The sequence below is a fragment of the Acomys minous genome (assembly GCF_964271855.1).
Source record: "Acomys minous genome assembly, chromosome: 3".
Lineage (NCBI taxonomy): Eukaryota > Metazoa > Chordata > Mammalia > Rodentia > Muridae > Acomys > Acomys minous.
Genome location: NC_140485.1, coordinates 21194860 through 21218144, shown reverse-complemented (window position 1 = coordinate 21218144; position 23285 = coordinate 21194860). Strand labels below are relative to the sequence as shown.

At 39.9% G+C, this 23285-nt stretch overlaps 3 protein-coding genes across 11 annotated transcripts in view; all 3 read right to left on the bottom strand.

The window, feature by feature from the left end:
- Positions 1–4723, bottom strand: part of NPHP1 (nephrocystin 1) — a 44297-nt gene extending 39574 nt beyond the window's left edge. For 2 of the 6 annotated variants that reach the window (XM_084774259.1, XM_084774263.1), the window contains exons 1-2: positions 4609–4718; positions 3804–4147 (exon numbers count right to left, since the gene is read on the bottom strand). In XM_084774259.1, the coding sequence (XP_084630385.1) occupies positions 3804–3872 (69 nt within the window). In that variant the 5' untranslated portion in view covers positions 3873–4147; positions 4609–4718. Of the gene's footprint in view, positions 1–3803; positions 4148–4608 lie in introns of all 6 variants that reach the window. The other 4 variants (XM_084774262.1, XM_084774260.1, XM_084774261.1 and 1 more) reach the window with 4 other exon arrangements.
- A 2102-nt stretch (positions 4724–6825) lies between these two features.
- Positions 6826–7970, bottom strand: MTLN (mitoregulin). Its single transcript, XM_084774266.1, has 2 exons — positions 7648–7970; positions 6826–6913 (listed from the first exon to the last, which is right to left on the bottom strand). Exon 1 carries the CDS (start codon positions 7893–7895, stop codon positions 7725–7727), a length of 171 nt encoding a protein of 56 aa, XP_084630392.1. The 5' UTR covers positions 7896–7970; the 3' UTR covers positions 6826–6913; positions 7648–7724.
- A 3409-nt stretch (positions 7971–11379) lies between these two features.
- Positions 11380–23285, bottom strand: part of BUB1 (BUB1 mitotic checkpoint serine/threonine kinase) — a 32026-nt gene continuing 20120 nt past the window's right edge. For 2 of the 4 annotated variants that reach the window (XM_084777265.1, XM_084777266.1), the window contains exons 16-25: positions 22121–22295; positions 19855–19942; positions 18390–18598; positions 16385–16528; positions 15436–15551; positions 14980–15141; positions 14651–14808; positions 14302–14470; positions 13312–13418; positions 11380–11753 (exon numbers count right to left, since the gene is read on the bottom strand). In XM_084777265.1, the coding sequence (XP_084633391.1) occupies positions 11558–11753; positions 13312–13418; positions 14302–14470; positions 14651–14808; positions 14980–15141; positions 15436–15551; positions 16385–16528; positions 18390–18598; positions 19855–19942; positions 22121–22295 (1524 nt within the window). In that variant the 3' untranslated portion in view covers positions 11380–11557. The remainder of the gene's footprint in view (positions 11754–13311; positions 13419–14301; positions 14471–14650; positions 14809–14979; positions 15142–15435; positions 15552–16384; positions 16529–18389; positions 18599–19854; positions 19943–22120; positions 22296–23285) is intronic. The other 2 variants (XM_084777267.1, XM_084777268.1) reach the window with 2 other exon arrangements.

Sequence of the window (23285 nt, the reverse complement as noted above, 5' to 3'; positions counted from 1 at the left end):
TCAACGGACTTCTTTCTACAAAACTTCCAGGAGCTAGGTGTGGTGGTGCACACCTGTAATCCCAGCACTTGGGAGGCAGAAGCAGGCAGAATCTCTGTGAGTTTGAGCCCAGCCTGGTCTATAAAGCGAGTCCAGGACAGCCAAGGTTACACAGAGAAATCCTGTGTCAACAAAACAACAACAACAAAACCAAAACAACAAAAACCAAACCCAAACCCACACCAAAACAACCCCCCCCCAAACAAAACAGAACAAACACGAGAGCGCATCCAGGTGCTTGTTCCTTATGTAAGGTCCGATGTAGTACACTGATCACAGTCACCTTAGCAACCTACAGAGCTCAGGCACATGCTCCAGCCGGCTCTACAGTTGCGTTTAACTTTATGGTACATTGATTCCTGTCAGTCTTGGTGCAGAAGTCTCTTCATGTAACTTTGTCTCTTACTGGTCCTCACGATGGTGTTATGACTTTCTGACTTAGGGCTCTGGGTCTTTGCCATCTGTTATACTCACCATGGCCCCGTGGCTGGACCCTCTTTTGAGGCACTCTGCCTGCTGCTCTTTTATCAACCCTGAAGTAGTTACCAAGGACTGATGGCCCCAAACCCCTAAAAGCACCTCAAGTGACCTCTAGAAGGGAACTAACTGGGCCACGAGCCATCCAACCCATTCATTCCTCTTGTGACTCTGGATGTTGTTTTGGGCTCATAACAGTGCCACCTCCACACCAGCAAATCCTAACTGGTCTGAGATGAGGCCTATAGGCAGGGGCCAGACAGACACTCACCACAAGCTTCCTCCTACTTACGGGCTTCGGGGCCCCTCCCACTCTGGAGCCTCCCAACCTACCTCCTTGATCGCTCTTGCCTCCTTATTATCTTCGTACTTAGGTGTTTAGCCCATCTTTTAAGTATTTCACTTACTGATCTTCACCCCCTACCCAAACCAAAGGGTCCACAAAGCTCTCCCAATATTTCTAACCCTAAAACAACTGCATTTGTTCCTGAGACATCTACAAGTTTGTTTTAGATGCTGTGAAGACACTCTGACTACAAGGACCTTCACCATTTCGTCCCAGCTTGGACCCAGGCCTTCACCTTAGCTCTATTTTCCCCTTCCCTTTCTTTGATGGCTCATTTTGGTGCACCAGTCCTGACAATGGGACCAATTGCTGTCAGTCCATCAACTCGCTGCCCACCTTCTCTCACTGACCCATTTGGTCTCTCCTGCCTCTGCGCCTCCTCCTCCCCAGCCTTCCCAGAAAAATCTGTTTTACTCTATAACTGAATCATCTGCTTACAGCCCTCTCATAATTGTTTCCTAAGTCTCTTCGGGAGTAGAGGAGGGCATTCATCTGACCAATCACAGTTGATCAGGTTAAGACTCCCCCTGCTACACAACCACACCAACTCTCCAATGGATCCAGGAATCCCTCCTCAGCAGAAAACAGCTACTAACACCCCTGCTCTGCACTTTTAAAGTCTCTCAAATTAGGTATAATCTAACTAATAACATAACAAAAAAATATATCTAAAATCCAAATCCAAAAATGTTATTTTGTGTCAGGGGGAGAGGAAGGAGGGCAGAGGGAGAAGGAAAAGAGAGAGGAGAAAGAAAGGAGTGAGGGAAGAAAGGGAGAGAGAGAGAGGGAGACTGCCTTGCTATATAGCCCAGGCTGGCCTTGAACTGCCTCAGCTATGCAAGTGCTGGGACTACAGGCCTGTGCCATCATGCCCAACTATATAATGTACTTCCAAAGCTTTCCCTTCTTAAAAAAAAAAAGCTTTATTTATTTATTATTTATACAATGTTCTGCCTGCAGGCCAGAGGAGGGCACCAGATCACATTATAGATGGTTATGAGTCATCATGTGGTTGCTGGGAATTGAACTCAGGTCCTTTGGAAGAGCAGACAGTGCTCTTAACATCTGAGCCGTCTCTCTAGCCCTCCCTGGTTTTCTTAATGTCTCTGTAAATTTAAAATTAGATCCAGAACCTCATGTTAAAAGTCTTTTGCGGTGGTGGCGCATGCCTTTAAACCCAATACCCAGGAGGCAGAGGCAGGCAGATCTCTGTGATATTGAGACCGCCTGGTCTATACAGAGAGTTCCAGGAGAGCGAGGGCTACACAGAGAAATCCTGTCTCGAAAAACAAAACAAACAAACAAAAAAGTCTACTGAATTCAGTGAAGTCAATATTTCTCCATTTTGTTTTATTTGTATTCTTTTAGAAGATCACAGTTTGCTTTTTTTCCCGTCACTGTGATTCAAATATAAAGTTGTCTGCATATTTGCCAAATATTTAGTACTTTCAATTTTTAAAATTAAGCTTTTCCGGATAGATAGAAAGAAATAAAAGTTGTACATTGTCAGAACCCAGTCCAAGAATGGAGTCATGTGAGGAGAATTCTGAGTACTTGTGAGAAAACTCTCAGAAAATAAGACTCGAGTTTTGTGACCTCACTTTCCTCAAAACACGGAACTGTTCTTGGAATGTGTTGTGCTCTTCCCGGGTGTAGTGGACAGGAGTGAGTTGACTTTAGCTGCCGATATCTATGTGCCTCTATGGAGACGCATGTTTCTGCCGCATGGGGCTTGTCCTTGTGACTGTATATAGCTTGAACTCATGTGGCCTTTCTTAACATCAGCATATAAACTGTCTGATGCTCTGGGTGGGTAAGGCATTACAAACAACATCACTAAGGAAAACTTCCGCCCTATCTTGGTAGCAGTGTCTCCTGACAGTCAGAATGCCCCGTTAAACATTCTTGAAGCTGCACTTAGATTGTTCCTGTTATAACAGAACCAAGGAGGTCAGAACATTTTCTCAGTTGCCACACATACACCCTAACAAAAGCGCTGCAACCTCAAAAGACTCGGCTTCATTATATTGCGTACACTGTAATTCGGACAGTCCCCATCCCCATATACGGGCATTTCTAAAAGGATCATCTCAGAGATACCCTAAAAGCATAATCTAGTCAACCGTGATTTGGGAGAGAAAGGAATTCATGGATATGCCACTCATGTCATCGTTATTGAAGAAAACTTGTTTAAAATCTACACTGGGAAACCCTGCACACTGCTCCTCAGCTCCTGCAGCACACTCAGTCTCTCTGGAGCATTGGCTTTGTTTTGTTTTCTAAACTTCTGTTTAAGCTCTGTATCCTGCCACTAAGTGCTTTCCCTCAAGACAAGAACTAATCCTTATGGATTAGTTTATCCATCTGGACATTTATTCATATCCAGGGTTTTAGAAAATATATTATAAGCATCTCTGTTCCAATTTTAAATTATTTCAAAGGATAGGTTCCTAGAAATATAATCAACCAGCCTAGGAGGATCAATGTTTGCTGTATCTTGTCAAACTGCTGTCCAGAAATGCTGTACTTTATACATCAAAGCATAGCCTGTTCCATCACGTCTTCCCCAGCACTGAGTGTTATGACTTAAAGATCTTATCTTTTGTAAGTGCTTGGTTTCCTTTGAAAGTAACTTTTCTTAATTACTAATTTTCTGTCCTTGGCTCCTTTATTAAAACTATTCGTTGACACCTGTTACACTTTGAGAACTCCATGGCTTTCAGAGGAGAGGGGCTCAGGGGTCGAGTGGGTCTGGCAAGCTTACACTATGGGCGAGAGGCTTAAGAGGTGTTGGGATCTGGTGAGTCCTTAGAATTGCTAGCTGGCCCGCAAGGCTTTCTGGAGGCTTCGTCTAAGGCGGGAGCTTGGGTTAGAATGCGGCCTCCCGGCGCTCGGCCCCTGGTGAGCGGCTGGGATGTTGGGCCCTCTCCCCGGGACTTACCTGCAGCTTCAACTCCTGCCCCCGGCGCCTCAGCGCCTGCAGCGGGTCCCGCGGTCGCCGGGCGAACATCGGCCTAGCTGCCGCCGGCCGGCCGGCGCCGGTTGCCAGGGAAACCAAAGCGGGTGCTCAGCAAGATGACGCTATCAGCCGGCGCCGCCACCCCGCGACAGGAGATGAGCTATACGCGCCTTGGGCTCTGCCAAACGAGCACGATCTCCTCTGGATTCCTAAGGCTTGTGGTCGTCCCTGGGAGTCCGGGACTGCACGTTTCTCACTATCACGACCTCGCACCGTGCAGTGCTCTGTTCTACGCAGCTTTCCGACACCGGTTCTTCGAAACTAATCTTTAAAATAGTTTAAGCATGGAAAAACTCCTTAGCTATGAGCGCTTTCCTGTGGCATTTGTGGACTCCTGGTTAGCTGCGTACTTTCACCCTGAAAGTGGTTTTGATTATCGGCCTCATTGTGTAGCCCTGAACTCTCAGAAATCCGCTGGCCTCGCTGCCTCCCTAGTCCTGGGAGTAAGGGCATGAGTTGTGGCCCAGAGACAATTTTAAAGTCTTGCCATTTGGTATATTACTGGTGTCTTCCGAAAATCTTAACGTGGTCCATCCTGAATTCTGAAGGTAGCGACTCTGCCTTGTGCGGCAAGTCTATGAGCAAATAAATATTTCTCAAGAGCCCCAGTTTTTGTTCACTCTCAGGAAGGCGGTAGTATTTCCCTTGAGACTCTACCCTCTAAATCCAATTCCCAAACTCAACTACGGCAACCCTGAACCTAAGAATGGTGATGGTCCAAACTCACCAGTCGACAAGCCGGTATGTAATCCCAAGGTATCTGACTGCTAGTGTGACTTGTGGCTCCCAAACTTACTGACTCCAATTTGTCTCCATGGAAGACGTTTCCAATGTGGGGGAGGAGGGAACTTCATACATTTAAGTATGAGAAGAGAAGTCTGTCAAGGGGGAATGGTCCACTACAAGGCTTGGGACACACACACAGCACATACACCGCAGGTAGTCATAGAGAATAAGATTAGCATAGCATAGGGCACCAACATGTTTAGAGAGGGATGCCCAGCGATGGCCCATCAAAGGATGCTGCACTTTAAGCAATGAGAAAACAGGGTTGATGACATGGTTCAGTGGGTAGATTAACAAGTGCTCTTGCAGAGGAGCCAGCATCCACATGGCAGCTCATAGCTGCCTTATAACTTTTATTCCAGGGGATCGGACACCATTCTCTGGCCTCTGCAGGTACCGGGCATGCTGTATGGTACACAGACATGCATGCAGGCAGAACAATCACACACATAAAATTTTTAAAAACCATTCATAAAACAACAAAAACCAGCACCAACACCAGGCCTTCCAGGAACAGGCCCAGATGTTACAATAAATTTATCTGTTTGGCCTAGGAAGCCAATAACTGACACAGAGACTGAAAAGTACTTTAAAGCTGCAAGCACTATGCCAGGCAGAATCTAAATGGATACTAATTTATTCTAAAGTAAACTAAACTAAACTACTCTAAACCTCATAACATACATATATTCCAAGCACTTGCCAATCTGATCCTCAGAGGCTTCTCTCCTTTTCTCAACTATCCTTCCTCTACCGGCAACTGTCAATTCTTGGCCCCGCCCCCTCCAGGAAGTCCCACCTTCTACTTCTATCCTTCTGCCCAGCTGATTGGCTAAACAGTGCTTTATTGACAGTTACATCTACTCCAGCCATTCCTCCACACCGAGAGGCAGAGCTACTCCAGTCACAACTCAATTTAACCCCCCATTTTCTGTTTGAGACAAAACATACTTCAAGAAACCTAACCACAACCAATGATGTGGACTAAAAAGCTTCCCCTATCCTGGGGCTGGAGATGGGTCAACCAGGAAAATGCCTACTGCACGTGCATGAAGATCCATGTACAAACTTGGGATGCAATCGGGCAGTCTGTAGCACTAGTGTCACTAGGGCCTTGGGTTTGGAAACAGGCAGATCTCTGAAGCTCATAGGATAGCCAGCCCAGCCAAATATACATTCCCAGCTTCAGTGAGGGACCCTGTCTGAAAAAGGAGAGCTGGGGAGATGGGTCCATGGTTAAAGTGCCTGCTACAAAGTGGCTAGTTTGGATTCTCAGGACCCAAAGTGGAAGTGGCAGTCCCTATGTCAAAGCTTGGGTCTACACCTACATATATGGCACATGCACTCATACACATGTGGACATACATACGGTACACACACTACACACACATGAGGAAAAAAGAAAAGATGCCAAGCAATCTGGGAAGGCACCTGAAGCTGACCTCTGGTTCCCATGCAACTGTACACCACCACCACCACCACCACCACCCACAGGGAAATAAGAACCCTACCCTGTGTCAAATATCCCCAGCTAAGGCCCAGAGAGGGATGTTGACTAAAAAGCTCTGGCCAAGGAAAGCCTAGACAGGATGGAGTGCTAAGAACCAACATTTTAGCCCTTGATGGATTAATAGAATAAGAACAAAGTTAGAAATAATAAGGCGCAATAATCCTACGAAAACGGATGTGGGGTTTTCCTGAAGAATGAACTTTTCTTCATTAAATGGAACTGAGACACAAAACTGATTTTCTTAAGAATGAGAACAATGTGTCAGAAATGCATCTTATAAACAAACAACGAGGGACTTGGCCACTTGCTGTAACTGGAATTTATCACTAAGCGCCGCTCAGAGGTTTCTCTTTCACATGTATATCCCATTATATCACTTTTTTTTTTTACTCTCTGCATGAAATGTAAAGTTTCACCCTTCAAAATAAAAATTTCTTACATTTATAATTTTACTTCAGTCATTTGACACAGCTCCTAGCTTTTCTGAATGTCTAGAAAAATGATCCAAAATGGTCCCTTGATCAAATCTGCCTCCAGGCTGTACCAAGGATGTGAGCGATTGCATGAGAAGGTCTGTTTTCAGGATCCGATTTCTTACTGCAGCAAAACAATCCTTTCCTTGGTGAGGAGGGAAAAGATTCAAAGATGTTTATATATTTCTTTTTAATTTTAAGAACAGACTCATAAAGTGCAAGAAATGATTTCTTTCCAGTGCTTTTTATCCATCTTCGACAAGCTGTTGAAAAACAGAAAGAAAAGAAAATCAGCAACACCCAATATTTAACTTCAAATTACTGTACTGTGATGTTAAACCAAGAACTACAGCGCTGATGATTGGCTATGATGAAACGCAAGGCTCCCGACAGCCACTCTAAAACCTTTTCTACTTTATCTGGCTACCAACAATGCGAAACTTTGAATCTATATATGCAAAACATCAAAGCCACAGCACTACCGTGGACCTATAAAAATGAGTTTGGGGAGCCTGGAGAGAGTGCTCAGAGGTTAAGAGCACTGGCTATTTTTCCAAAGGTCCTGAGTTTAACTCCCAGCACCTACATGGTGGCTCACAGCCATCTATAATGAGGTCTGGTGCCCTCTTCTGGCCTGCTGGCACAAACTCAGGCAAAGTACTGTATAAAAAACTAAATCTTTTTAAAAAAAAAAAAAAAAAATATATATATATATATATATATATATATATATATATATATATATATATATATATATATATATATATGATGAATTTGGGGGCTGGGGAGTGAAATACTTCACCGTTCCTTCTTTTTTTTTTTCTGTCGAGTATTTCCATTTCAAAGCAAATGGTAAACATTCGCATTAAATACCCTCAGTAAACTGAGCTGTCAACACCAGAGAGTGAGTTATTAGAGAAGACAAAACTATTTTCTTTCTGAGGTCTGGGAGCAAGCCACGCTCCCGCAAGCCGTGCAAGGGCGAGCCGGGACTTACCGGCTTGCGGTCGCCGGGTTCACCGCGATCCGGGCTTGGAGAGTGAGAACCCTGCGGGCTCGGGCCGCGGCGCGCGCTCAGGCCAGGTCCAACTTCTTCTGAGTCGTCGCCAGCTTGTCCTGCAGCCTCCGCTTCCTCCAGTCCAGGTAGCGCCTCCGCAGCCTGTTCGCCTGCCAGCCCAGGACCACTCCAGAGGCGAAAGCCACTAGAACGGACACCTGCAAAGTCCTCTCAGACACATCCGCCATTTCAACTATCAGGCATGCGGACTTAGCTACGGGCCGGCGCGAGGATCAAATGCCTCAAATGCCGCAGCGCTTTCTTGCGGCTCGCCTCGAGCATGCGCGAGGCAAGGTCTGAGCGCCTGGTGGCTTAGGTCAGGATAAAGTGACCAGCACAGGGTCTTATTAGCATAATGCAAGACCCTTCTGGTTTTTGAATAGGCTCCGCATTTCTTCTACATTCCTCGTTTGACATCAGTCAGAAAATGCTTTGCATCATAGCTGAATTGGTGACATCTACTAGTGTTCTGTTTTCCTAGTGGCTAACTAAGCTTTCCAGGAACTCGATTTTAAAATACGCAGATAGAGAAAAAAATTTAATAATATTTTAAGTTAACAAATTTTGACGAAATTGCCCTTAATAATACACTTTTGTTTATCTCACTGTACAGGGTATTATCATTTCAATATATAATCATCTCCCAAGTTACTAGTGTCAATGTAATAACCTCAACTGTCATCTTAAAAGAAATGAGTTTATTTTGGAACTATTGAGTGACGGACCTAGTAGCACAGATTTGGGTTAATCCAAATTCCATGTTCCAATGTGGAAGCAGTTTCATGAAGTTTTATAGTTTTATAGAATAAAGTCGTAAATCAGGGCAAGTTTAAGATGCATTGACAGCTACAGTAAGATGGAGGCTTTTCTGTAGGCCTAGGAAAGCACGTTTGAATCGTTGCCTTATGTTTCCAAATAAAAACATATTTTCTATCTCCTCTAGAGCACTTGAACTTACCATTTTGTAGCAATGCAAGTGTGAAATTATATCATTCATATACAGCTGGACCAATACAGATGGAAATTTGGGCAAGAAAACCATAAAATAATGTTAAATGTTACATTTATAAGAGAAACCCAACAGTGTCAATCGATATTAACATAAACTAAAATATCCACACCAAGGGACTATGATATTTAACATATAAACACTAGAAGAGTTCCCACCAAAGCTGAAGACTGTCCAGTAGCACACCACCACTGTTTAATGTCACTTCAAGATAAGGATACAGCAGAAATAGGAATGATGTAAGACACACCGTGCTTTCGTAAAGCTAATAATAGGGAAACTTCGAAGAGTCAGATGAGAGCAACAGGCTTCATATGTCCAAACTCCCAGCTAAGAGTAAGAACCATAGGGAGGGGCCTGATTTAAAATAGCAACCAGACACCCAAAAGCCATTTAAGACTATAAATCAATCTATAAAGCAAGATTTTAAGTTCTTCACAGAAGCAGAAATCTTTATATAAATCAAAAGACAGATACCAAGTTGGGATGAATATTTTGAAGTTATATACAAGTCTTTCAAAGTAAAGGGTAAGAGAACATGTAGAAGATGGACAAATAGAGGTTCATAAAACAAGAACACACATCTAGCCAAACAAACAGACAAAAACCCTGTGGATATATCTGGCCTAATCTATAAGAAAAATGCAAACAGACTACAGGGAAATACTATTTTTACTTGCCAAACAAGTCAAAACCCTGACTTACGTCAGTGGCACAGGGACAAGTTCTTGTGGACCCTGCATAATCACTATGGGGGTTAGCTGCAGACACTCCCAGCATTTGGGGGGCTACTTAAGGAGACCTTATCTTAAACCAAAAGCAAAGCAAAATCCAAAAGAAAACAAACAAAAAAAAAGTGTAGGCAAAACTTTTCAAATAGGAGCATAGGGAATAGCTCCAAGAATTAACAGATGGGCTAAACTGAATGTTCTCAGAAGAAACAATGGCCTTCAAGTACTTTTTAAAATTTATACTTATATACTTCTATGGATGCAAGCCTTCTATTTGCCCTGCATGGCTACATGACAGAAGAGAGGATCAGAGCCTATTAAGAGATGCTTGTGAGCCACCATGTGCTTGTTGGGAATTGAAGCCAGGACCTCTGGAAGAGCAGCCAGTGCTTTTAACCACTGAGCCATCTCTCCAGCCAGCCAGCCATTAAGTACTTAAAAGAGAATGTTTATTATTCTTAGCTATGAGGGAACCAAAATTACTTTTTTGAGTCTCTCACCCTAATCAAAACAGCTTTCACCAAGAAGAGAATAAAAAAAAAAAATGCTAGTGAGGATATGAACAAAGAGGTGTCCTCTAGTCATCGTTAGATGAAATGCAACCTACTATGGTGATTGTGAAAACCAGTATGGTGGTCTCTCAAAAAAGAACTGAGGCTGGAGAAATGGCTCAGTGGTTAAGGGCACCACCTGCTCTTCCAGAGGTCCTGAGTTCAATCCCAGCAACCACATGGTGGCTTACAACCATCTATAATGTTATCTGATGCCCTCTTCTGCCAATAATACAATAAATAAATCTTAAAAAAAAAAAAAGCAGAACTGTTTATAACCTAGCTTCCCACTCCTAGGTATGCAAAAGATTCTATATTCTAGCAGAGAAGCCTGTTCATCTGTATCAATTGCTCCTCTATTCACAACAGCAAGGGAATGGAGCCAGTCTAGATTTCCACTGATGGATGTGTAATGAGAATGTGGCACCATACACAATGGAATTATTCCATTCAGATGTACACCATGAAATTGCATGAAAAGTTAAGTAACCCAAGTCAGAAAGAAAAAAAAATTTTTTTCTTTCATTCATGTACCTAAAAATGTTTGTAGCCTTGCCAAAAAGCTTATTCCTGTTTGACCAATAAAAAGCCAGTAGCCAAGGGTAGGGTGAGTGGGGTAGGCGTGGCTAAGGTTTGTGGGCTTGGGGAGGAAGAGGATCTTGGGAAGGAGACAGTAGAAGAAGGCCACTGCCATGGGTGAGGTGGAGTAAAAAGTAAATGGCCGGCATGGATGGATGATTTGGCCCAAATAAAGAACATCAGCAAGTATTATGCTAATATTTGGGATTATGGATGGGAGGTAGTATGATAGAAATTAGCAGATGGTATGGGATAGGGACAGGGAGATATGGAAGGTAGCTTAAAGGGATTAATAGCTGTCCTGCCCCAGGTGAAGCAAGATTAATTTAAAATATAACAGGTGTCTATGTTTTTATTCACAGTAGATTAGAAAATACTGCCCCAATAATTATAGGGCTAATAATAAACATTTATTAGACCCTACGTTTAAATTAATATTGACAAATATAAGTGCGGCAACAGTAAGTGTAGGCTATGAAACTAAAGAGACCATAAGAAGGGAAAAGATGCTAAGGAAGGAGGAAGAGACAGAGAGAGATAAGACATGAAAAACAGAAAGTAAGCTTTAGGGAAGGGAGTGAAAGTACAAAGTGAGTCCGAAAATTAACAAAAACAAATTTTATCTGAAAGTGCCATAATGAAACCTACTCCTACATATGCTAACTAAACATAAATTGTAAGTCTTTTTGGTCTACTTTGGGCTTAAATGGGACAGTGCTTAGAAAAGTGATTTCTAAAACACATTTAAGTTTGAATCATTCTCATGAAGACTTGTACACCAAGAACAACCTGATCGATCACCTGCTTCACATGAATCTCCTTACTTTATTTTGTAGAATATTTATAACAACTAGGTCAGATGGGTGAATCGTATGGGCTTTATTTTTTTAACATACATAAATAATAAGTATAAAAAAGTAGAATTCAAAGTGAGAGTTTAAATTTACAAAGTTTTTTTTGAAAAGGTCCACATTCATATTTTATTTTCTCAAACGCTTGTATTCTGAAAGCAGCACAATTAGCCTGTTACGCAGGGTCTTAATTTTGTTGGAATACTGTTGTTCAAGTAAGTTCTTCAGCTTTTGTCTCAACAAATCCAAAGATGGAAGATGATGACAATCCGGTATATTCAACAAGATGTGAAAAAATTCTTCCCATATATCCAAATGAGGAAGCCTGAAGAGGCAAAATATCACAATGGATAAAATGCAACCTTCAACATACATAGCAACCTGTTCCTGCATGTACCTTCCACAAGTGTAGACATGTTAAAAGAACAACTCTTATCTGTATCTCACCAAATCAAGAATCCATTACAACTGGAAGGAGAGGCAGGCAGATCTCTGTGAGTTCTAGGCCAGCCTGGTATACAAAGCAAATCCAGGAAGCCAAAATTACACAGAGAAACCCTGCCTCACCGCGCCCCCACAAAATACCTAACCCAAATAAGAGAAATTGAAAACCCATCCAAATGTCTAAATATACTTTGTTCTAAAAACATGATTTAAAATAGCCTTTTTAGCAATAGTTCTTCAGTAGGAAAAATATCTTATAAAGAAAATCTATCTTCTTTTGGCTCCTTGTGTATATTACACTGCCAGAATCTGATAATCTAGTTATTTGGTTCTGATAAGCCCAACTGCATACATACGTGGCAAGACTGGAGAGATAGGCTACACATTTAGGATAGAACTCACACTTAAGGGTCCTAGACACTTACAATGATTAAAGTTAACTGGAAAATAAATAAACAAATGAACCCTCTAAAATATGGGGAGAATGCCCTGGGGAGAAAGTAGTATATACTAAAATGGATGGAAACTGAGAAGGAAGCTTTGGGCTTTTTTCTATGCTACTGACAATAGATGGAAGCCTTCTGAACCCTTTGATAATGACCAAGAAAAAACACAAAGTGAATAAAGTACTTGGTGAATTTGATGGTTCTATACAGAATAAAAGCATCTGTTTTAAGTTTTCTTTCAGGTTCTGAACCTATTGTACATTACGTTTACCAAATTTCTGCAAACTCTTCCCCTTTTCTGCTTTGGAAGTAGGTGGGGAGGATGAAGGAATTCTCAGTCTAAGTTCTCCCAAGAAGGTATAAACATGTAAAACTCCATTAGGCTATACACATGAATGATTTTTTCTGTATCTCAAAACAGTTAATATGATAGATGAACACATGCATACATAGAATAATCAGCCAACTCAGTATCACCAGTGATATATTTACAGTGTTATTCTAGGAACAATGCTGACATGATAAACTCCAGACCATCCACTAACTTTCAAGTCTTTCATTAACAAAGTCACATAGGGCTGGTGGTTAAAATCATGTTTTGTAATATAAGTTACCTCATTCTTAAAATTTATAAAACAGCTTCACCTATATTATTTCCTTTGCTTATAGGATTTGAAAAAATAGATTATTCTCATTTATATAAACAAACAAATACACACACTCATGCCCAACAAAAAGCCCAAGGCTCACCAATATTGATCTCTCTTATAATAAAGAGAAACAGTCAAGAACACAATACTACCCACATGGCTAGGAGCTCTCAATGGTTGCGCGATCAGACTGAATGCTAGATTTGCTCAGTGCCTAATGTCAGAATTTTGCTGTCACCACACTGCCCAAGCTCATTTTCTGGCTATATCAAATCTATATCAAATCTACTATTTTACTATTATTATTATTTTTTTCACTGTAGCACCAATGCCAATACCCTACCTTCTAAAAAGACCTTCAGGTTTCCAGACTCCACCTTCATTTTTTACTTTCATATAAGTGCCAAAGAGCATACAGTATACTGATGCAGCAACCCCATAGTAATCAACCTATGAAGAAAACAGTTATATGCATCATAACATAACTTATCTATGAGTATATTGAAGTACACCTCTAACATAGAAGCTAAATAACGATAGGGTTTTACATTTACAGAATTCTGCAAGCCAATAATTTGTTTCACTGAGTGCCTGTCTAGGCTCTCAGTGAGGCTTCTATGATCACAAAATACCTCTGTGGTAACCCTTTGGGAAGCTCTATCTTCCTTTAAATAATGTCCCTCTCAGGTCCTCTGCTCTATGACTTGCTGTAAATACAATAATCTCTCAGCTTGGCAGTTCTTCCAATTCTATCCCCTGGGACTGTGTCTGGTGGTTATATAACTTCAGACCAATGCCTCTGTGTGATGTGTTTGTAATAAAAATGAACATTCTAGCGTGGTCCAAATCTACAGGACGGCAAACTATCTACACTCCATGCTCAGACCAGCAATCATCTACCTGAAGCCGTATTGGTTGTAACTGACTAGAAACAAGGCCCTCACTTGTGCTCCCTTTATTTGGGCTTCTGGAAGCCATAGCTCTTACACTGAAAGTGGGCAGCTGGTGTTTTTTAAAAAAAATTTAACCTAGGCCCCATTCACACTTATCCTAATTAGTATTATCTTATTTACTTGCCAGCTAATATTCTACTTTGTTGAAAATTCTGAAACTTTCCCTCAGAATGTTATTTGCTTTCCTGCTCTGTTGATAGAATCTATACTGAAAAAGTCAGACTCTTCAGAAGGAGAATTTCTTCTTGCTGTTTGGCTTTACATTCTACCTTTCCTTCAATGCCCAAGAGACCAGTTCAAACCGCCTGAAGCTCTAAACTCATTTTGAAGTTTGGTAAGTGTAATAAGATGTTTTCAAACCTCCTGCTTTCCTTCCATACCTGGTAGTTCCACGGCTTGTTAGTGAGCATCTCAGGACATTGAAAACCAGATGTTTCGCATTTTCCTGTAAATGCAGTTCCTTTAGGGAAAAGTTTCATATCTATACTCTGACCCAGGTCAATCAGTGCCAAGCCAGTAGCTAAATCTTCATTATCTTGTTCCAAAAATCTACATTAAATACAAACAAGGGCCAGGATCTGTGAGCACAAATAACAAAAATATACCTAACAAAACAAAGGATAGCAGAAGAGTTCATATGTATATGAATTGCCTTCCATGTAAGTATGTGTATATATGGAAGACACAGTGAAATGTGAAGCAAGAACTCCACTAGCGTGGCACACTTACCTGTGTCCTAGTATGAAGTTATCTGGCTTAATGTCTCCATGAATGATTTCGCAGCTGTGGATTTGTTCAACCATGTAAAGTATTCGGATAGCGAAAGTGATGACGAGAGCCTGAGGCATCACTTTTTCAGGGGTATTTTTATAGAGGTTAATGGCATTCTAGAAATAAGGCAAATGGTATCCTAAGTTAGTCGTGGAAGATTAATAAAATTCCAAGGCTTTACACCTGCTCTCTATCCCAACAAAAGTTTCAATTGTGGAAAATAGTGTAGGTAAAAACCAGAAGTGCACATATATTTCATGTTCATGTCATGAAAATTAGACACTTACTAGTAACGTCCCATAGCTGTAGAGCTCCCCTACTAATATGCTGCCATTCTGGAATAAGTGAGCAGAATAAAACCTGATGAACATGTGATGCACTGCTGGCTTTAGTCTTTCCATCAGCTGAGTCCCAATGTAGAATTCCCAGGAGTTGGCAGGTCTCTGAATCTGCAAATCAAATCAGACATGTGATATGTATATCCTCATCCATATTCTATAAAAGAACAAGAAAGCAATCCTTCCCAGTAAAGGATGTGAGGATAAGGTAAGCACTGGTCAGCAGTATAGGGCCTGAAGGATAATCTTAGTGGTAAGACAATTCTGAGTCTTCACAGCACAGTTGTGTTTCACTGTTGACTAAGGTCTCGTTGACATTGGTATTTAAAGGGGAGTAAGCAGGGGAAGCTAACAACTTCTAAAATTCACATCCACATTATATAAAAAGTTATGCATATCATTTACCTTCAAAATACATTCCTGTTTACTTCTGGTATCTTTCACATCTCCATGAATAGCTTCAAAGACCTGGGCAAAGGCCCCTTCTCCAAGAAGGTGCTTCACATAGACCAGTAAAGAACCTTGGAAGATAAGATATGTCAAATTGACAAAAAGCCAAAAGAACCATCAAATGAAGATTTCCTGGTGCCTGAACTACTTCAATAAACTAAAGTGTTTTAAATAAATAAAGTATGTTTTACTTAAATGAAGCAAAACATACATCTGCCATAAAAGAGCTTCCTTAACAAATTCTTTCTAACAGAGAGATGAGTAGTTCTGACTGCTCAGCATACTTAGACGTGTGGCCGTGCGTGACGTGTGGTGCCTGCTCTGTACAAATGTTGAGGTATCAGGAAGAACATGTAGAAATCTGTAAAGCTTTTTGGAAAATGTACATATTTACAGGAGAATAAAAAAGGCAAAGAGTAACTATTAATAGTTGTAATAGTTTAGAATCGCTAGGTGAATTTTATATTTTATAAGTTTTTGATTTAGGGGGTTGTGAACTGTATAAACTGCTGTTTCCTGAAAGTGCTCTTAAACTGTGCACCATTTCTCCAGCTCAGAGTACATGGTTTTTTTTGTTGTTGTTGTTGTATGTTTGTTTGTTTTTGTTGTTGTTTTCAAGACAAGGTCTCTGTGTAGCCCTGGCTGTCCTGGATTCACTTTGTAGACCAGGCTGGCCTCAAACAGTTATGCACCTGCCTCTGCCTCCCAAATGCTGGGATTAAAGGTGTGTGCCACCATGCCAGCTAACAGCACTTATACTTCTACCATCTTAGCTCAACAAAGTTTCTCAATACTGTAGCTATTAACTCTTTCTTGAAGGTGGAAAAGATAGGAGAAATCTCAGAGTTACTATTAGTTTCTCACTAACAAGAATTCAAAATTCTATTACCCAGATAATTCTTACCCAACTGGAATTCTGTCTTGGGCTTGATGGCTGGAAGTTTACACTGCCATTCAAAAGTATTTGAATAGGAACTCACTGGTTTAGAAAGCCCAGACAGAAGCTTAAGAATCAATTCATCATCCCATGGATTTTCAATAGTAAAGTCTTAAGTAGGAAGAAAAAAGACAAACAAAAAAAACAACAAAAAAACCAAATTCATCATTCAAATATTTTAACAGAAATTTTAGATAAGTACAAACATTCATTAAATAAGCTTTCAAAATTTTAGCCACATAGAGCATTGATTGATTCAATAAGAAGCTAAAATTGGCAGTTCTGTCATTACTGCCACTTTAGGTCTACAAATTTATGTGAATATACAGTTGTGACAAAGGGAATCAACCAGTTGCTTCCTGACTCATCTGGAGCTGCAGGATCTGTTCCTTTTTTTTTTTTTTTAAAGATTTATTTATTATTTACACAGTATTCTGCCCACATGTGTGCCTGCCTACCACAAGAAGGCACCAGATCTCATTACAAGTGGTTGTGAGCCACCATATGGTTGCTGGGAATTGAACTCCGGACCTTCAGAAGAGCAGACGGTGCTCTTAACCTCTAAGCCATCTCTCCGGCCCCGGATCTGTGCCTTTAAAAAGTATAGCTGCATACCTTAAAGGTACACTTGGACATTAGTTGCTTCTAGTGTACTCTGTTTCCCTAATATACACAACACTACCTACATACAATTTGCATGAATGAGAATACTCTGTATAGAAAAGGAAGACAATTCCTAAAAGGAAGACAGTCTTCTCTTCAGTTTAGTGCTGTAAATTTAGTATTAGTGGTGGTTTGAAAAGGCTACTTTCCAACATGGTTACTGCTTACTTAGTACACACAAATCATAGCTCTGAGATTTAGTAACTCCTTTAGTTCTTACATTATGTCTCTAAGGCAGGTACTAGTATCCCTTCACTTTAAGATATACTCATTTTAATTTATCTTCTATGTGTATTGGTTGTTTTGCCTGCATGCATGTGTGAAGGTATCAGATCTCCGGAAATTGGGACCATAGACAGTTATGAGAGACTATGTGGATGCTGGGGATTGAACCTGGGCACTCTAGAAGAGCAGCCACTGCTCTTAACCCCTGAATCACCTCTCCACTTGACCTCCACTTTAAAGACAAGCCCCATAAACTTGGTTATGGAGCTGGGAATTAGAGTCTAGCCTTAGAACTTAGTCTATCTCCAGAATCTGTTGTGTTCTCAACCACCAAGTAAGACTTTCTGTATAACAAGGGACAGAGAGTATGGTATCTCTTAATATTCTGTCCTGACTTAGTGTTCTATTACATACAAGGGTGAGGGTAATACTAGATTAGATGTCTGACAGTCAACTCTTAACCTTCAACTCTTTTTTAAAGTTGAAAAAAAAAAAAGTATTTGCTTTCTGTGTATGCCTGGTGCCCAGAGAGATCACAGGAGGGTTTTAGATTCCCTAGAACTGGAATTATAGATGGTTGTGAGCCACCGTGTTGGTGTTGAAAACCAAGCCTGGGGCCTCTGGAAGAACAGTCAGTAGTTCTTTTAGCCAGCACGCTGTCTCTGCAGCCCTTAATTCCTTGATGCCTTTCAAAATTAAAATGGATTGACTGATCTCAAATCTGTTAGTAGTGAGTTATTTTGTGACACAATTACAAGTTTGTCTAAGTTTATTTTCTATTCAGTATATTTAAGTCTCTACTCCAGGGGCTACAGAGATGGCTCAGCAGTTAAGAGTACCAGTTGCTCTTCCAGAAGACCCAGGTTCAATTCCCACCACCCACTTGGCAGCTCACAACTGTCTTCTAACTCCAGTTCCAAGGGATCCAACACCCTCAAACAGGCATATGTGCAAATAAAACACCAATATACATATAATTTAAAAACTAAATAAACTATTAAGTCCCCACTCTCAGTTCTTTCATGGAATAGTTTTTCCATGCTATCGTTCTTACGCAAAACTAAGATTAAGCATGTGTGCATACTTGGAGCACTGATATTCCCAAGTGAACTCATCTGCATCCATTCATCTTGGAGGCCAGCATTGGTATCTGGTGGGTCCTCTATGGTCGCAAGGTCAGTGCCTGTGCATTTATAAGCCTCGAGGCCGAACACTGCTTCCTGAGTGAGTACACCACCTGTGGCAGGCTGGCTAGGATAATGTAAAGATGCTGAAACTTTCTCTTGAATTAGACTGGATGTGCAAAAAAAGAAAAAACAACAACTTCACGTGATTAGAAGCCTATTATTAGATTTCATCAAAATAAAACAGCTTCCTTTCATTCTAAAAAGAGCATTTAAAAATTATCTCACAGGTTCAGTTGATCAAATAATGTTCATTAAACAAGTATGTGCAAATAAACACACAGCTACTAAGATATGAATATGAATAGAAATAAAATCAAAGTCATTTAATGCCTTAGGTAAACAGGTAAGGTGATATATTTTATATTTAATAGGAATTATGGGAAGGAATGAGTCATTCCCCAAAGCTACATCTAAATAGCACCATTGTAATCAAGACTACATATTTTTTCATTCTAAAAATGGCTTTTTACAACATTAAGACAAACTGAAAATATCATAACTTAAGATTTTGATACAATTATCTAACCCCCCCAACAAGTTGAGAGGGTGCTCATTCATGTATTTTATATTTGTGATTTCACCTATGTGCTAAATTTTTACAGTCATTTGCAGGCTTACAAACCAATGAAAATTGTGAGTCAACACACATATTCCTACCTCGTTATAAGGTGAACTACCTCATTACTTCAGCTCACATTTGTCTTTTTGGGGGGAGGTGCGGAGGCGGGGTTATGGTATGATAGAATTCAAGTGCTTTTTATCAGCATTTCCACAAACTAGAAGCTTTAGGATTTTAGACCAGCAATTTGTCCCTGAGCCTTGATTTCTTCATTTACAAAAAGGGTTTGACAGAACAACTGTCACAACTCAAGTTATTGCATGGATTAAGAAGATATAGCACATAGAAAATGTAAACACCGGGCCTGGGTTACAGTAAACATTCAAAGGATAGCAACGACTTTTTGTATCTGTTACATGCACCAGCCCAATCAAATACTGTGGAACTTTGTTTGTGTAGCAGTACCTAAAGAAGCTTAAAAGGCACTAGTTTTCTCAATTAAATGGGTGTGTAAAGCACAAAGTATATGTTTTCTCAGTTTTGCAACAGTTGACATGCCAAGGTCTTGGTACTCTAAGAGGATTTACAATTTGAACCCTGAAATGACTTTCAGAAAATGTTAGCTCAGGAATCTGTTACTCAAGCTGCTTCTCTAGCTGCCCTGATATACCAAGTGCTTAGGTTCACCACTGTGTTTACATTCACAAACAGTACCTTTTACCATTAAATAAAACCTTATTAGCCTTTAGCGGGTTGGGATAAGGTAAAGTTACAATGAAAGAGGAGAATGACAAACACAATACCCAAGCTTTCTGTCTTTTGAGAGGTCCACCATGTTTTCTTTACAAGAATCCAAAGCCACGTGTGTATACTGTGTGGCTACCACATTTTCTGAAATATACAAAAATTATAGAGACATATTACATATCCATGTAGATATGGTTAAGAAGACTGGAATTCCTTTTCATACTGACTTTCACTAGAATTTCGAAATAGTGTCCCATAGTAAAAAGTGCTATTATAGGAAAAACAAAAATTACTTAGACTTCAAAGAATAAATAACAGGTCCACTACAGGCAGGATGACCAGATTATAGGAAGTCACTGACACAAGGGCAAGCCATACCTAGTTTCAGGAGAATCTGCTATTATGACACAGAGGGAGAATAGAGGGATTTATATAGAGATTTGTGTGTCTTTTTAACAAACTGGTGAGTCAGCATTTAGTTGAATGGATCTAGATACTGGTAGCACTTAAATCACTGTTCCTTCTAACTCAAAAACAAAACAATCCATCCTTATTGACAGTGGGTAGGGTAGAATTATAGACTAAACCTTACCTACTGGATTAACTTTTACTTTATGGTTGCTTCTAAACAAGTACTAATACTTACTAGTAGTACTAGAACATTAGCTTTTATTTATAGAACCACAGTAGCAAATACCCTAAAACAGTCACTACTGACACTTTGAAGAACTCTTCAGATTAGTTTTTCTCAATTTGCAAAATTTCAAGAAATTTCATTTGATTGGCAAATTTATGATGTCATTTCAAAATAGTCCAAGTTTGAACTAATTTCTAAGATTTAGAAGAAAAAAACAAAACCATATTGGATTAGTATTCTAAGAAAATATCTTTACTCCTTAGTCAATTTTTAGGTTTTTAGGCCTATAACCCCATTAGAGTATCTTCTATCTAGTGAACTAAAATTCTTTAGCAGTTAATTACTGATTTTAAACTTTAAAAATTACATTTAGTCATGTGTTTGTGCTCGAGTGAGTGCATGCTATTGGTCAGAGGACAACTTGCAGGAGTCAGTTCTTTTATTTTACCATGTGTTCCTAGAGATCAGCTCAGGTCATCAGGATTGGCAGCAAGCACTTTTACCAGCCAAGCCATCTCACTGACCTTCATTATTGTTTTGATAAACAATTATTCTTTTCAAAAAGTCCTAACAGTGATATAATTTAGCTAGTAAAGTAACAGTTATCCAAATGGCATAATGCTCCCAGATTTTACAGTTTATATCTTTTAAATTGGAAATTGGTACCTAATATGCATTCAATGCAGTGGCATTAGTTAAATTCAAATGTAGATCTTTTACACATTTAAAAAATTATTTTATGTGTATGAGTGTTTTACTTTTATATTATGTCTGTGAATCCCAGCATACAGTCCCTGCAGAGGCCAGAAAAGGGTATCAGATCCCCTGGAACTAGAGTTAGACTGTGGGAAGCTACCATGTGGACGCTAGAATCCAAAGTCTGAGCAGCCAGTGTTCTTAAGTGCTGAGCTATCTTGACAGCCCACACACATACATCTTTTATATAAAGGTTACATTAGGCATTAGGTTGAAATAAGGGGGGGGGGTGGAGAGATGGCTCAGAAGTTAAGGTCCTGAGTTCAATTCCCAGCAACCACATGGTGGCTCACAACCATCTACAATGAGATCTGTTGCCCTCTTCTGGTGTGCAGGCATACATGCAGGCAGAACATTGTATAAATAATAAAAATAAATACATCTTAAAAAACAAAAAAGAAATAAAGAGTAAAAGGAGTTTTATAATGCCTCTCGAAGTTAGATAAAAATATTAAAAATGTGATTTTTTAAATACGGTATACTTGTCCATATGTCTAAAGTAATAAAATTTGAAGATATATATGTCTCGGACAAAACTGGCTTTTCATTATTTATTAGAATAGGAAATATAAGTTCATTGTTTCTAATACTTAAATAATTTAATCTTTTTGTAGCAGTTCTTTCTTCGCTATCACAATACATCATACTCCTATTGGATATATGTCTTTAAGTTACCCTCCAGGTTTTTTTTTTCACTTTCTACCTATTTATTAAAAATTTAAAATGTAGACTATGAAGACAGAATGTCAAAAACCAAGAAACAACAGCAGTAACAGCAGCAACAACAACAACAAAAAAGCCCATGCACACTCACAAAAGTAGGTTTTAAGCTTCTTTACAGTTTTCAAATTTCCTCTTAGAATTTTCAAGAAACTGTAATACTAAATACTACAGTTTTATAGAACATACTAAAATAGTTCAGCACAGACCTTTCTCTTCTGGAATCTGTACTGAATCTGCTGGGTATCTGTGGAATGGTGTAGACGAAAGCTGGGCAGCAGAGGTAAAGTCGCCTATACTCTTAGGACTGGGAGCCAGGGTTTTGTTGTAGCGAATACCACATACTGTTGAATCATCCATGAACTCATCAGTGTGAGGTGCTTCCTACAACATAAGACAAAAAACAGCAATTTGCCTGTTTTGTTGATGAAATTTAATACATCCAGCAGTTAACACAGCCCTGCAGTACAAATTACTCAAGAGAGTGAGGAGGCAGAGGATCACTTGAGCTTAGGTACTAAAAATCATCCAGAACAACACAGCAAGCTCCTATCTCAAAAAACAAAACAAAACTTCAACCTTTTAAGATTTAAAAAAAAAAAAGGAGTTAAAGAAAAAAAAGATAAATCTTATTTTTTAGCACACTTATTTTTACCTTCGATATTAATCTTTAAATTTTAATAGTTACTAAGACCATAGGGTTGCTCTCCTTCATTAACTTCTCTCTAATGGTAATCTTGTCCAAAATGTGGTTTATTATAAAAAAATACTACTAGTAGCTGGAGTCCTTCCCAACTTTCAACATAGGTCATCACATTGCTCACTGCTGTCTTGTCTATTTGGCTGCTTCTGACTACAGCCATTTCTGGATCCTTTCTCCCCTCTCTTCCACTGATACTTTTGAATAGAGGTCTGGATCTGTGACTACCTCTAGTTCAGGCTTTCATACTAGGGCTATAGATTTCAGAGGAGACTATCAGAGACTATCTCATGAAACTGAGGATATGTGCAATAAACACACCTGTTACTGGTGAAGTTAACCCAATCATTCAGTCAGGTATCTCTGAGGCTTCTTTACTGAATTAATTACCTCTCTCCACTGTCTTTTCTAAAAGATGCAAATCACCATGTCCTGCCCATACTGAAAGGGAGGTAAGCAAAGTCTACCTTCCAGAGACCTTCATCAAAGAATCAGCAGAGAAAAACAGCATTTACTTAATTGTGAATGTGTATACTTGGTACATAGATGTACCAAGACTCACATATGAGGGCCAGTGACAACTGTGGGAGTCAATTCTCTTTCTACCATGTTGGTCCCAGGGATCCAACTCGCGTCTTCAGCCTTGGTGGCAAATGCCTTTACCTGCTGAGCCA